The sequence below is a fragment of the Euprymna scolopes genome, chromosome 9 (assembly GCF_053919585.1).
Source record: "Euprymna scolopes isolate OS-2025 chromosome 9, ASM5391958v1, whole genome shotgun sequence".
In the NCBI taxonomy this organism is placed as follows: Eukaryota; Metazoa; Mollusca; class Cephalopoda; order Sepiida; family Sepiolidae; genus Euprymna; species Euprymna scolopes.
Genome location: NC_136490.1, coordinates 84274313 through 84287259, shown reverse-complemented (window position 1 = coordinate 84287259; position 12947 = coordinate 84274313). Strand labels below are relative to the sequence as shown.

General features: G+C 36.2%; 1 protein-coding gene across 3 annotated transcripts in view; it reads left to right on the top strand.

The window, feature by feature from the left end:
- LOC145284741 (extended synaptotagmin-2-like) overlaps positions 1-12947 on the top strand; it is a 153320-nt gene that overhangs the window by 128696 nt on the left and 11677 nt on the right. For all 3 annotated transcript variants that reach the window (XM_080133687.1, XM_080133686.1, XM_080133685.1), the window contains 2 exons: positions 4057-4212; positions 4566-4849. In XM_080133687.1, the coding sequence (XP_079989813.1) occupies positions 4057-4212; positions 4566-4849 (440 nt within the window). The remainder of the gene's footprint in view (positions 1-4056; positions 4213-4565; positions 4850-12947) is intronic.

The window sequence follows — 12947 nt, the reverse complement described above, 5'->3', positions numbered from 1 at the left end:
TTGATAAATGTAAAAAGGGACACTACGAGGATAGAGGGAAAAGTCACATCCCAAGTCCAGGTAGTAAGACAGAAGACATTTCCAAAAGACAAAGGGGAAAGTTTTGAATGTTGGAGTTGTGCGGGTCCGCACTTAAGAAAAAACTGTCCTTATAAAGACCAACGTTGTACCAAATGTGGCCTAGTGGGACACCGAGCATCCCACTGCCGAACTAAGCAAGACAAAAGACGGAAATGGAAGCCAAAAGTAAATGTGGTCTTGTCCAAAGAAGAAATAAAACAAGGAGGGATACAGAATTCCGTTCACACCAAATAAATGGTCACTCAGTGAAGCTACTTTTAGACACAGGTAGCGACATATCAATTATCGACGAAGTGACCTGGAAGAGAATTGGTGGTCCAAAACTGAGAAAAAAAAATTGCAAAAGGTGTTTCCGGAGAGTGATTAAAATTCATGGGAGAATTTAATTGCAGTGTTTCTCTTGGATCGAAAACTTTTTCCTCAAACCTTTCAGTGTTTCCAGGAATAAATTCTCGCCTTTTTGGAATTTATTGGATTGTTTTGTTTGATTTATGGGAGCTACCCATAAATTCATTTTGCAATAATGTAAGAGCGTTGGAAAAGAAAAATTCCAAACAAAATGACCATTTTCTGACAGTGTTAAAAAGTGAATTCCCCAAAGTTTTTTTCAGAGGGATTAGGAGTGTGCACCAAAACTGAAGTAAATTTTGAATTACAACAGAATGTGAAACCTGTTTTTAGACCAAAAAGAAATGTGCCTTTTTCTTCAAAAGAAGATATTGAAATTGAACTAAAAAGACTACAGAAGAATGGTGTAGTCGAAAAAGTTGACTATTCTGAGTGGGTGAGCCCCACTGTGTATGTTAAAAAGAAAAATAAGAAGATTCGGGTATGTGCCGATTTTTCTACATGACTGTCTGATGAATCATAGTTATCCACTTCCATCTCCTGAAGACATTTTTACAAAGCTGAATGGAGGTAGAATTTTCTCCAAAATCGACTTATCGGAAGCTTACCTTCAGGTAAAAGTCAGTGAAGAATGTTCTAAGTATTTGTGTATCAATACCCATCTAGGACTTCTCCGACTAAAAAGACTTCCTTTTGGATTAAAAGTGGCCCCAGCACTATTTCAGCAAATAATGGATACGATGCTTGCTGATTTAGATGTTGCAATCGCATATTTGGATGACATCCTTTGTCAAAAGTAAAAATGTACAGGAACATAAGGAACACATCAGAGCAGTTTTCCAAAGAATTGAGGAATTTGGTTTCAAGTTAAGTGCCGAAAAATATGAATTCTTTTTAAAACATAAAATATCTTGGTCAAATTATCGACAGCCAAGGCAGAAGACCGGATCCTCAGAACAGAAGCAAGCGAGAGGAGGCCAGCACCCAATAATGTTGCCCAGTTACAATGTTTTTTGGGTTTGGCTCAATATTATGCTATTTATATTCCAAACCTGCATAAGTTGAGAGCACCATTGAATGATTTGTTAAAAAAAGGACAAAATTGGATTTGGTCAAAAGAATACCAAAATGCGTTTGAAGATATTAAGAAATGCCTGCTATCAGATTTAGCTCTAGCACGTTTTGATCCACAGAAAGAATTGATTGTTGCATCAGATGCAAGTGACTACGGAGTAGGGGCAGTTCTTCTCCATAAACTTGAAGATGGATCAATAAAGCTAATAGCCCATGCATCCAGATCACTTTTGCCGGCTGAAAGAAACTATTCCTCGAATTGAAAAAGAAAGCTTGGCGATTATTTATGCCATTAAAAAATTCCATAGATTTATTCATGGAAGGATGTTTACTTTGCAAACCGACCACAAACCCTTATTGACTATTTTTGGCTCTAAAAAAGGCATACCTACGCACACTGCAGACTCCAACGATGGAGCATAATTCTACTAAATTATAACTTTAAAATGGAGTACATTTCATCCAAAAATATCGGACATGCAGATGGACTGTCCAGGCTCATCCAAAAGTGTGCTGAACCTTTGGAAGACACAGTAATAGCTGCATTGACAGAGGAAAAATAACTCTCCGGATTACTGTGCAACACAGAGTTACCAGTGACTCTAGATGAAATAAATAAGGCAGCAGAAAAGGATGATTATATTGTGAAAATGAAACAGTTGATGCAACTAAATGGAAAATCAAAGAAAGACCCTAAAATTTTACCATTTTCCATTTGTGCTCAAACCTTGATGTACGCAGACAGTCGTCATACCGACTACGCTTCAGAGAATTTTAAAAGAATTTCATAGTGGTCATCCAGGCATGTCGAGAATGAAAGCTTTAATGCGTGGATATACGTATTGGCCTAGGATGGACCAGGACATTGAATAACTCGTAAGAGAGTGTCAAGGGTGTCAGCTAGCAGCAAAGGAACCACCTGTGCAGATACAACTGTGGCCAAAGACTGATACACCGTGGACTCGGTTACATATCGATTATGCAGGTCCTTTAAATGGACATTATTTCTTAGTGGTCGTCGACAGTTTCACAAAATGGCCAGAAGTGTTTAAATACAAACACCCTACTTTGATGAGTACAATAGATGCACTAAGAGTTCTCTTCAGTCGTTTTGGAGTGCCTAAAATTATTGTCAGCGACAATGGCACCCAATTTATCAGCAAAGAATTTGAAGAATTCTGCAAGGATCTAGCTATTGAACATATAACAATGGCGATCTACCACCTAAGGTCAAATGGCCTAACAGAGAGGTTCGTCGATACATTCAAAAGATCCTTGAAGAAAAACCAAGGTATGGACACTGGCGAGAAGAACAATTTTTATCGGTGTACAGGATAACTCCGAACCCAAACACTGATACCGGTTCGTCACCAGCCGAACTGATGCTTGCATGGAAAATCAGATCTGTATTTGACAGAATTTTACCAAGTGCAACCAACCAGAGTAACAACAACAAAAGAAAATTTTCCAACAAGGTTTTACAAACCTAGTGACAGAATATTCTTCCTGAATTACAGGAGTGGAAAAAATTTTTGGGAGGTGGGGATTATCATGAAAAGAATCGGACACATGCTATATTCTGTAAGAAGTAATAAATTCGACTGTCGCAGGCATATAAATCAGCTAAGACCTCGACACACTGATGACTACAAACAGACAGAAGAAAATGACCTGCCCCTAGAGGTTTTGTATGATTCTTTTAATATTCCTTTACCCTTAACAGAACTTACTCCAGATTTGAGAGTTCCAGCTTCTCCACCCACTCAAACGATATTGAGGAGAAAAAGTACAAGGGTGAAAAGAAAAGTTAACCGGCTGAGCCCCAAGCCAAAAAGCAAACGATATTAAGCCAAATTCTCTTGGAATAAATTGTCTTAGGGGGAGGTGTTATGGCAAGATGAACAATTCACCGCCAGAACTTTTTATCGAAAGAACATTATCACCGGTCACCGGTTGTGAGAGCCTTCCCTGGGCGGGAACACTTAAAACGTAACATGCTGTCTCTGTAAATATTCTCAATAAACTTCTCTATTTCTTTATTAACTTCAGGACCTCTTTATCCATTTATTTTCCTTATGGAATACCTTTCTTGAATATCCTTTTATTACGGCCACCCACCGCAGGATATATCAGAATATCTGCATGAATATAATTACACGTAATAGTTAACTAAAGCTGATTATCCCATTAGAAAACTGAAGCAACTAATAGGGAATTAATTAAAATGAATGTATAAAAGAATATGTAAATTAGCTAGCACTTTCGCTAGTGAATGCAATTCCACAGCCCATATATAATAAAATTGTATTTTCTTTTTAAATAAATAGAAAAGAGGGTTTTTAATATGAATCTCCATGCACACAAAAGAAAAACGAATTTATAGGAGTATAGATTTGCTTGTTTCTCATCTAAAGTATTAACATTCTGCAAACGTCATTAGACTAGAAAACCTTTACTTTCAATTTAACCATATTCTCAAATTCATTTTTCTTGCAACAATGAATTTTTCTAGAAAATCACTGGTTCTTTTATTTTTTAATTTTTTTTTTGCAGGTATACGATAATATTTCTGGCAAATCCCTTGGTGAAGGGTCAGTGCCATTGAAAAATTTACTTAGTGCTACCAACATGACAATGGACCGAAAGTTTGACTTGAAGGGAGGAGAAGCTACAACCAATTCCAAGCTTCACTTGCAACTTATTTTGAGGGTAAATTTTAAAGTTTCAATTAAAAGATTCTTTAAAAAAATGTTAATTTTCTGTTTTTAATTTTCATCAAAAAATCTAATACATTTTTGATGAAAATTAAGTATTTCAACAGAAATTTTAATCTTATTATAGTTTCATTTTCTTTTGAAATACTTAAAATGGTAACTTTATCTTAACTTTTTTGTCAAATTTATTGCATGATAGACTTGTTTCTGTTTGAATTTTCTCCAACTCTCTGAAAAGTTTATTTGATCTAGTTTCAAACTGTATCTTAGTAGACCATATCAGAATTGAAACATTTTTGGATTGAGAAAAACATGAATAAAGAATTTGTCATTTAATTTTAAATGTAGATTTTAAGCAGTCAAGTGGATCCAAACTGGCAAGAACACGAGGACTTGTTTCTTCCGGAAGATAAAATCCCTCAAGCTCCAGAAGTTGAACCTACCACAGCCCAGAAGGATGTTGTTGAAGATGCAAATAATATGGAGAGTGGAGTGGACCCTATTAAAGCTGTTGAAGAAATTCCTACCATGGCAGGCCATCCTGATGAGAATCGTTTTTCTACAGATCTTGATGATATGACACAGGAGAGTCAAAACCCAGATCTGCGCCAGAGAAAGTCTCTTACACCGAGGTTGGTATCACGTGACTTGGATTTTTTAAAATGTAAAAATCTTATGATTACTTTTTATCTTATCTGAAAGGCCATTTTAGCAATCATTACTCACTGGTTTTTGTAAAAGCTGTTATTTTTAACTTTTGAAGCAGTTGTGAATTCTTTTTTCTTATATGATATAGTGAACACCAGGGTAAGATTTCAATATTAATATTTAAAGATATTTCTTTTGATGTGGAGGAGTAATTTACTAAAGAAAAAAACATATCAACTAAAAATTTTTTTTTCTGTAGAAAATTTACAATGTTGAATTTTTAAATTCCTCAATCATTCTATCTTATGTATTTTCTCAAATGATCAATTTAAATGAACAATAAATCCAGTACATATTAAAATAAATAAATAAATAAATGATCATTTACTTATGTATGGGGGAATGTAATGAAAGATCTAGACATTTTCAAAGAGAACTACTAACTGTGCAAAGCTGTGTGTGTGTGTGTGGAGATATATATGCTAGCAGTTCAGCCCGGATTTGCTCGGGACCCTAGTTACTGTTCATAACTTGCCCTATGTGAGAATACACTTTATGTAAGATTACAAATATTTAGACCAAAATTTGTCTGAGTAATTTTGTAGAGATCGCAGGAATCTTTTTTTTTTTTTTTTTTTTTTTATTTTTAACTTTGACCCCAATTTTGACCCCTTAACTTTTATTTTGGTCTCCAATCAATATACAAAGTTGTACCCATGTCCAAGTTACCTAGATCTAAAATTGCAAGTCTTTAGACCCAAAATTGGCAGAGGAATTTGGTAGAATCTGCAAAAGTATATTCTTTCAACTTTGACTTTTTGGCAACCAAATTTTCATCCAAAACTGATTTATGTATAAATTTTAAATGTTTAGACCCAAAATTGGCGGAGTAGTTTGCTAGATACCACAAAGGTCAAATCTTTTGAACTTTGACCCTTTCGCAGCTCAAATTTTCGACCCAAACCGATTAAAAAGCTTGTTCTATGTCTGAATACACTTTATGTAAAATTTCAAATGTTTAGAGCAAACATTGGCTGAGTAATTTGGTAGACCCCAGAGGTCAAATTTTTTTTACTTTGAGCCCTATTTTGAACCTTAAACATTTGTTTTGGGGTTCAAATTGAATTAAAAGAACTAAACACCTGCTCTCTAGATGAAATAAAAACAAACCTAAAAAATCAAAGTACTAAAAAAATTACAATAAAAAGAAACGAACAAACAACACCAACACATACATATTAACTTTCAATACTCCCACTCCACCAACTGAACTCAAGATTGGATATATTAACATTAAAGTAGAAACATATATCCCCAGACCACTTCGCTGCCTAAACTGCCAAAAATTTGGCCACTTCAAAGAATACTGCACCAGGAAAACAGTATGCCCAAAGTGTAGCAGTAACGAACACCAGGAAACAGAATGCCAAGGAAATATAAAATGGCCAAACTGTGGAGAGAACCATCCAGCGTACTCATCGCTCTGCCAAAACTGGATCAAAGAAAAAAAAATAAATGAACTCAAATATACCAAAAACATAAGTTTTACTGAAGCCAGGAAAATTATTGAAACAGCCACCACAACAGAACCAACTAGATCATATGCAGGTGCAACCAAAAATCAATTAAAAACAATAGAAAACACTGAACTAAAGGAAATCTCTACCCTCATAAAATCACTTTGTGAACTAGTTGAGACATTGAGGGCCACCTTACGGCAACTGCCGTCAACTCCAGCTGTACTTGGAAATAATTACCAAACAGTTGAAAATAAAATCCCACCAGATCCCAAAAATCAAACACAATCCTCTAACAAAAACCCACACAAACTGAAAACATCCCAAAATCAAAAGAACACTCGCCTAGTACCCTCCGCAAAGGAACCAGAAAAGAAAACCAAACAGTAGACATTCAAAATAGATTCCAAATTCTAGAAAAAATGGAAACCGAAAACACCCTGAAAAAAAAAAGAAACCAAACACAAGTAATCAAGAGGGAAAAAATGAGCAAGAACCCAAAACAGCAACATCCCAAGCAAGATCCAGATCAACGTCCAGATCCAAACAAAAAAAAGAAAAAACCCTCGAAAGCCATGAAGTCATGGAGATTGAGGAATCCAACAACCCAAAACAAAAGAAAGAAAATATAAACCATGGCTAACAAAATCCTGCAGTGGAACATAAGAGGATTAAAAATTAATATCGAAGAAATACAAATACTCATCAAATCCCTATGTCCTGCAATAATTTGCCTACAGGAAACACACCTAAAAAAAAATGACAAAATCAACATTACGCAATATACAACCACATAAACAAATTATCCAACAAAGCCACTGGTGGATCATCAATACTGATAAACGAAAACATTCCACACAGCAAAGTGAACTTAACAACAAATATGCAAGCTGTTGCAATAACCGCAACACTACACAAAACAGTAACCCTGTGTTCACTATATATACTACCAAACGAAACAATAAACGAAACAGAATTAAACAATATAATCAAACAACTACCTAAACCATTTTTACTGCTGGGAGACTTCAATAGTCACAATGCATGGTGGGGCAGTAAAAAAAACAACAAAAGAGGCCAAATCATAGAAAAAATAATTAACCAAAACGAGCTATGTCTACTAAACAACAAAGAGAATACATACATGCACCCACCAACGGGAACCCTATCAGCAATCGATATAGCATTTAGAACCTCTCCAGTAGAAAGCCTCTATATAGAGGCCCATGAGCCTCCATTGATTCTAAGACGACAGAAGTTAGCGCTACAATATTACCTAAAGCTGGTATCATGTCCAACAAATCCTGCATACCAATGTACCCTCCACCTACAATACACACATCTCTTCAACAAGAAAGAAAATATCATCAAGCCCTATAGCCTCCGGATAAAAAAAACCTCACAGAAGCCCAAATGGACATTACAAAAATACATAAATATAACAAATCAAAAACTCCACCCTGGATGATCAAACAACCACACATAATATTAAAATTAAATAAATATCCCAAAACGAAAACCCACCCATCAACCTTCCATGAAGAACTACTTACCATCCAGAATACATACAAAGAATATACACAAATTTACACTGACGGATCAAAAGATGGAGATAAAGTAGGATGCACAGCCATCCACAAAAAAATAAAACTAAAGAAAAGGCTCCCAAACGAATCTTCTATTTTCAGCGCAGAAGCAACAGCCATAGGTTTGGCACTAAATATAATAACCAATGATGACCATCAAAAATATATCATATTTACTGACTCACTTTCAATACTCATATCTCTAAAAAAAAAAAAAAAAAAAATGACAAACCCACTTATTACAAAATTGCTAAACAAAATAGATGCCATAACCATAGAAAAAAACATTATCTTTTGCTGGATACCAAGCCATATCGGCATCTACATGAATGAACAAGCAGATAAGGCAGCAAAGGAATTACTGCAACAAAACCACATAAGTGGAAAAATCCTCCATACAAACCTAAAGACTAAAATAAACACATATTTGAAGAGAAAATGGCAAGAAAACTGGAGCTCATGCACCAAAAAAAAAATTATTCCAAATAACACCAAATATTGGAACGAGAGACACCAAAAAGTTAACAAGAAAAGAAGAGGTAGTAATGACCAGACTGCGAATAGGTCACATTCACATCACCCACTCACATCTACTAAAAGGGGAGGAGACACCAAACTGTATAACGTGTCAAGAACCCTACACAATACACCATATACTGACAAACTGCATTGACCTTGAACAAACCCAAACAAAGTATTACCAAGAAAAAAATCTGAAAACAATATTAAACAAGATTGATCCCCAAAAAATTATCAATTTTCTGAAAGAGATCAAAATATACTCAAAAATATAAGGAAAGACGCCCCCCCCCTCAAAAAAAAACCAAAAAAAAAAAACCTTAAGAACAAACCAATATATAACACATCATAACTAACCTTTCGGCATTGAATGACCCAAAGTGGTTGATATGCCGTAAAACAGAACAAACAAACAAACATTAAAAAGTTTGCCCCATCTCTGAATACCCTTTATGTAAAATTTCAAATATTTAGACCAGAAATTGTCTGAGTAATTTGGTAGACTGCAGAGGTCAAATTTTTAACTTTGATCCCTATTATGACCCCTTAACATTTATTGTTTTGGGCTCAAATCAAGTTAAGTTAGATCCATGTCCAAGGAACCTATATCTAAAATTTCAATTGTTTATATCCAAAATTGGCAGAGGAGTTTGGTAGATTCTCAAATATCAAATCATTGAACTTTGACCCCTCTGATTTGACCTTTGAAAACTCTACCAAATTCCTCCACCAATTTTGGGTCTGAACACTTGAAATTTTAGATATAGGTTCCTTAGACATGGATCAAACTTTTTAACCTGATTTCAGCCCAAAACAAATGTTAAGGGATCAAAATTGAAGTCAAAGTTAAAAAATTTGACCTCTGTGATATCTACAAAATTACTCGGTCAATTTTTGGTCTAAACATTTGAAATTTTACATAATGTATTCAAACATAGGGCAAGCTTTTTTAATCGGTTTTTGACCAAAAATTTGGCTGCCAAGGGGTCAAACTTAAAGATTTGACCTTTGCAGTATCTAGCAAACTATTCACCCAATTTTGGGTTTGAACATTTGAAATTTTACATAAAGGGTATTTAGACATGCAGTCAGCTTTTTGGGGCGAAAATTTGGCTGCTAAGGGTCAAAATTGAAAGAGTCGACCTTTGCAGACTCTACCAAACTCCTCTGCCAATTTTAGGTCTAAACACTTAAAATTTTAGATATAGATTACCTGGAGATGAGTTAAACTTTTTAATATATATACACACACAGATATGAATAGTACATAGGGCCCAAGCAAAGCCGGGCTAAACTGCTAGTTGTGTATAAATATAACATTTTCTCTGCAACAAATATTAAATTATAAAGGATTATGAAACAATTTTTTTTTTTTTTTTTTTTTTTTTTAGAAAATCAATATAAAAAATGCCAGCTGATTATCTTTGTGATTTTTTTTTTTTTTTTTTTTTTTTTTTTTTTTTTTTTTTACAAAGGCATCACCACATTATCAAGGCCCAGAGGCCACTCAAGGATAAGGGTTAAAGAATGTACAGTAGAAATTGGTCAATATAGTAATCATTAGTAATGAAAATTTGGTAAATTTAATAACTTATATGGAACGGCTCATCAAGAACTTATTTACTTTAGACTTGAACACAACCATATTGTAGTCAGCCGGAAAGCAGGAAAACGGAAGACAATTCCACAGGCGTGCAGTTCTAAGAAAGAAGCTTTGTTCATGGAATCTACGTTTAGGTTTAGGCACAGATAAAGAGTGGGGGAAATTATTGATAGTGTTTACAGCTAGACGAGTGTTTCTTGTGAAAGTTTGGCGAGGGGGGACCATAGATTGAAGCTCAGTTGAACACTTTCCATGAAAATAACGATACATCAGAGACAAACTCGCAACATCTCTTCTGTGAGATAGAGGTTGCAAGGAGGAGAAAAGGACATCTCCTACGAGGCTACGAAGTCTATTTTGAACTCTATCAAGGCAGGACAAGTCCTTTCTAGCAGCTCCTGCCCAGATGTGGCAACAGTATTCCATCCTTGGACGTACCTGGCTCTTATATAGGTAGAGAATAGCATCAGCTGTGAGATATCTACTGGATCGATAGAAAGATCCCACCATTTTTCCAGCGGCCTTGGCAACAGATTTGATATACGTGTTCCATTTAAGATCAGGAGTAATGGTCAAGCCCAGAAGCTTGTCAAAACTTGAGGGCTCCTGAAGACGAGAGCCATTCATTTCAATTGATGACAAATGTGGATTAGAATGTTGATGATGTAAAGAGAGAAGCTTGGTTTTAGATGCATTAAAAGTAACCAGCCACTTCTTTCCCCATTGTACTACGTGCTCAAGATCAGAGGAGAGAGAATTGGAGAGAACTTGGTTGTTTACTGTCTTAGATGTGGTACCATAAATGGTAGTGTCGTCAGCATAAATGTCTACAAATGATGTAAGGATATGATTTGGAAGATCATTAATGTAGATCAGGAAAAGAGTTGGGCCCAGGATGGATCCCTGAGGGACACCGGCATTAATACTGTGAGCTTCTGATTTTTGCCCCTCAACTACTACTCTTATGAACCTATCAGAAAGAAATGATTTAATAATTGAGAAGACTTTTCCAGCTATACCATAGCTAGCGATCTTATGAAGTAAACCTTTATGCCATACCCTATCAAAGGCTTTAGATATGTCAAGAGCAATTGCCCTAGAAAGATTGCCACCGTCGAGAGATTTGCTAATCCTATGCGATATAACTGTAAGGACATCTGCTGTAGATCTAGCAGAACGGAAACCATATTGAGTGTCACTAAGAAGGTTATTTTTGTTGAGATGTTTCATTACTTCTGTATTTAACACAGATTCTAGCAACTTACTCATGACGCACAGGAGACTTATTGGCCTGTACTGAGAGGGGGATGAGCGATCACCTGAATTCTTAAATACAGGGCATACTGATGAGATTTTCCAGGGAGATGGGAAACTATTCTCCTTAAGACAACGTTTAAACAGTTTTGTAAGTATGGGCGCTAATTCAGGTTGAAGTTTTTTTAGTACTATAATTGGAATACCATCAGGGCCAGTTGCTTTACTCGAATCAAGGTTTTTGATTAGCTTCGCAACATCACGTACAGATATACGTATATCACATAGCGTGTTTTCTGATACAGGAGGAAATATTGGGGGTTGGCGGTCTTGGTCGCAAAGGGTAGAATTAGCTGCAAAGTTCTTGACAAAGAGTTTGGCTTTGTCTGATGCTGACGAGATTACCTCAGGTCCATTGATAATAGTTGGGATGGAGCACACGCTTCTGTTCAGCATTCTGTTTGCTATTTGCCAAAACTGGTGGGAACCAAGCCGCTGCTCAGCTACTTTGGACTTAACAGATTGAGCATACAACACTCTTGCGTTCCTTATTACTTTCTTACAATGGTTGCTGGCAGTCCTGAAAATGGCTTTAGTTTCCATACATCTATTACGTTTGAAGCAGTGGAAAAAGTGATTTCTGTGCGCAATGGCAGCAGCACATTCTGGAGAGAACCAAGGCTGGCTGTTAGGTTTTTGCTGAAACATTTTAGAGGGTATGAAATGGTCAATACCTACAATTAACCATTCAGTTAGGTCTAATACTATAGAGGACACATCCTTTTTAAACATGGAATGCAGAGGTAGATCAGATATAAATGTACGGAAGCTATCCCAGTCAGCCTTAGTGTATCGATATACTGTACGATGAAGAGGTACGTCTGGGGACTTATTACATTTCATTTTTATCTTAATTGATACAACAGAGTGGTCGGAAGATCCAAGAGGCGACAGAACAGAAACTGAACATAGTTCAGGGCAAGTTGTGAGAAAAAGGTCTAGTAGGCTCGCATACTGGCCGTCATTATCGGGCACACGGGTAGGTTCCTGAACAATCTGAGTGAGGTCATAGGCAATGGAGAAATCATGACAGAACCTCCCCTCATCATCGGTCTTGTTTGAGTGGGTCAACCATTCGACGTTGTGAACATTGAAGTCTCCACATACGTGAATGTTAGCTGAAGGATAAGTAGAAAGGACTTGGTCAATTTTCTCAGATATGCTTTGAAAGATAGTAACTCCGCTGTTGTGGGGGCGATAGAGAGTAAATATAAATGCAGTAGTGTGAGCTAAAGCAACCCGGAAGCACATATAGGGTAAGTTAGGATCTTCCCTGGAGATGTCCCTCCCACATGGAAAGCTATCTTTAATATAGGCACATATTCCATGCCCATGGCGATCTTGGGGGTCAGATTTAGAAGTTAAGTTAGAGTATCCTGAAATTGCAAACTCATCTAGGGAAATAGCCTGTCCAATGCCAGTTTCACTTAAAAATAAAAGGTCTGGTTTAGTCTCCTGTAATTGGGTTTCAACCTCTGGAAGGTTAGAACGAAGACCCCTGATGTTGGAGAAGGAGACATGGTAGTAGGGGTCTACGTTGGAA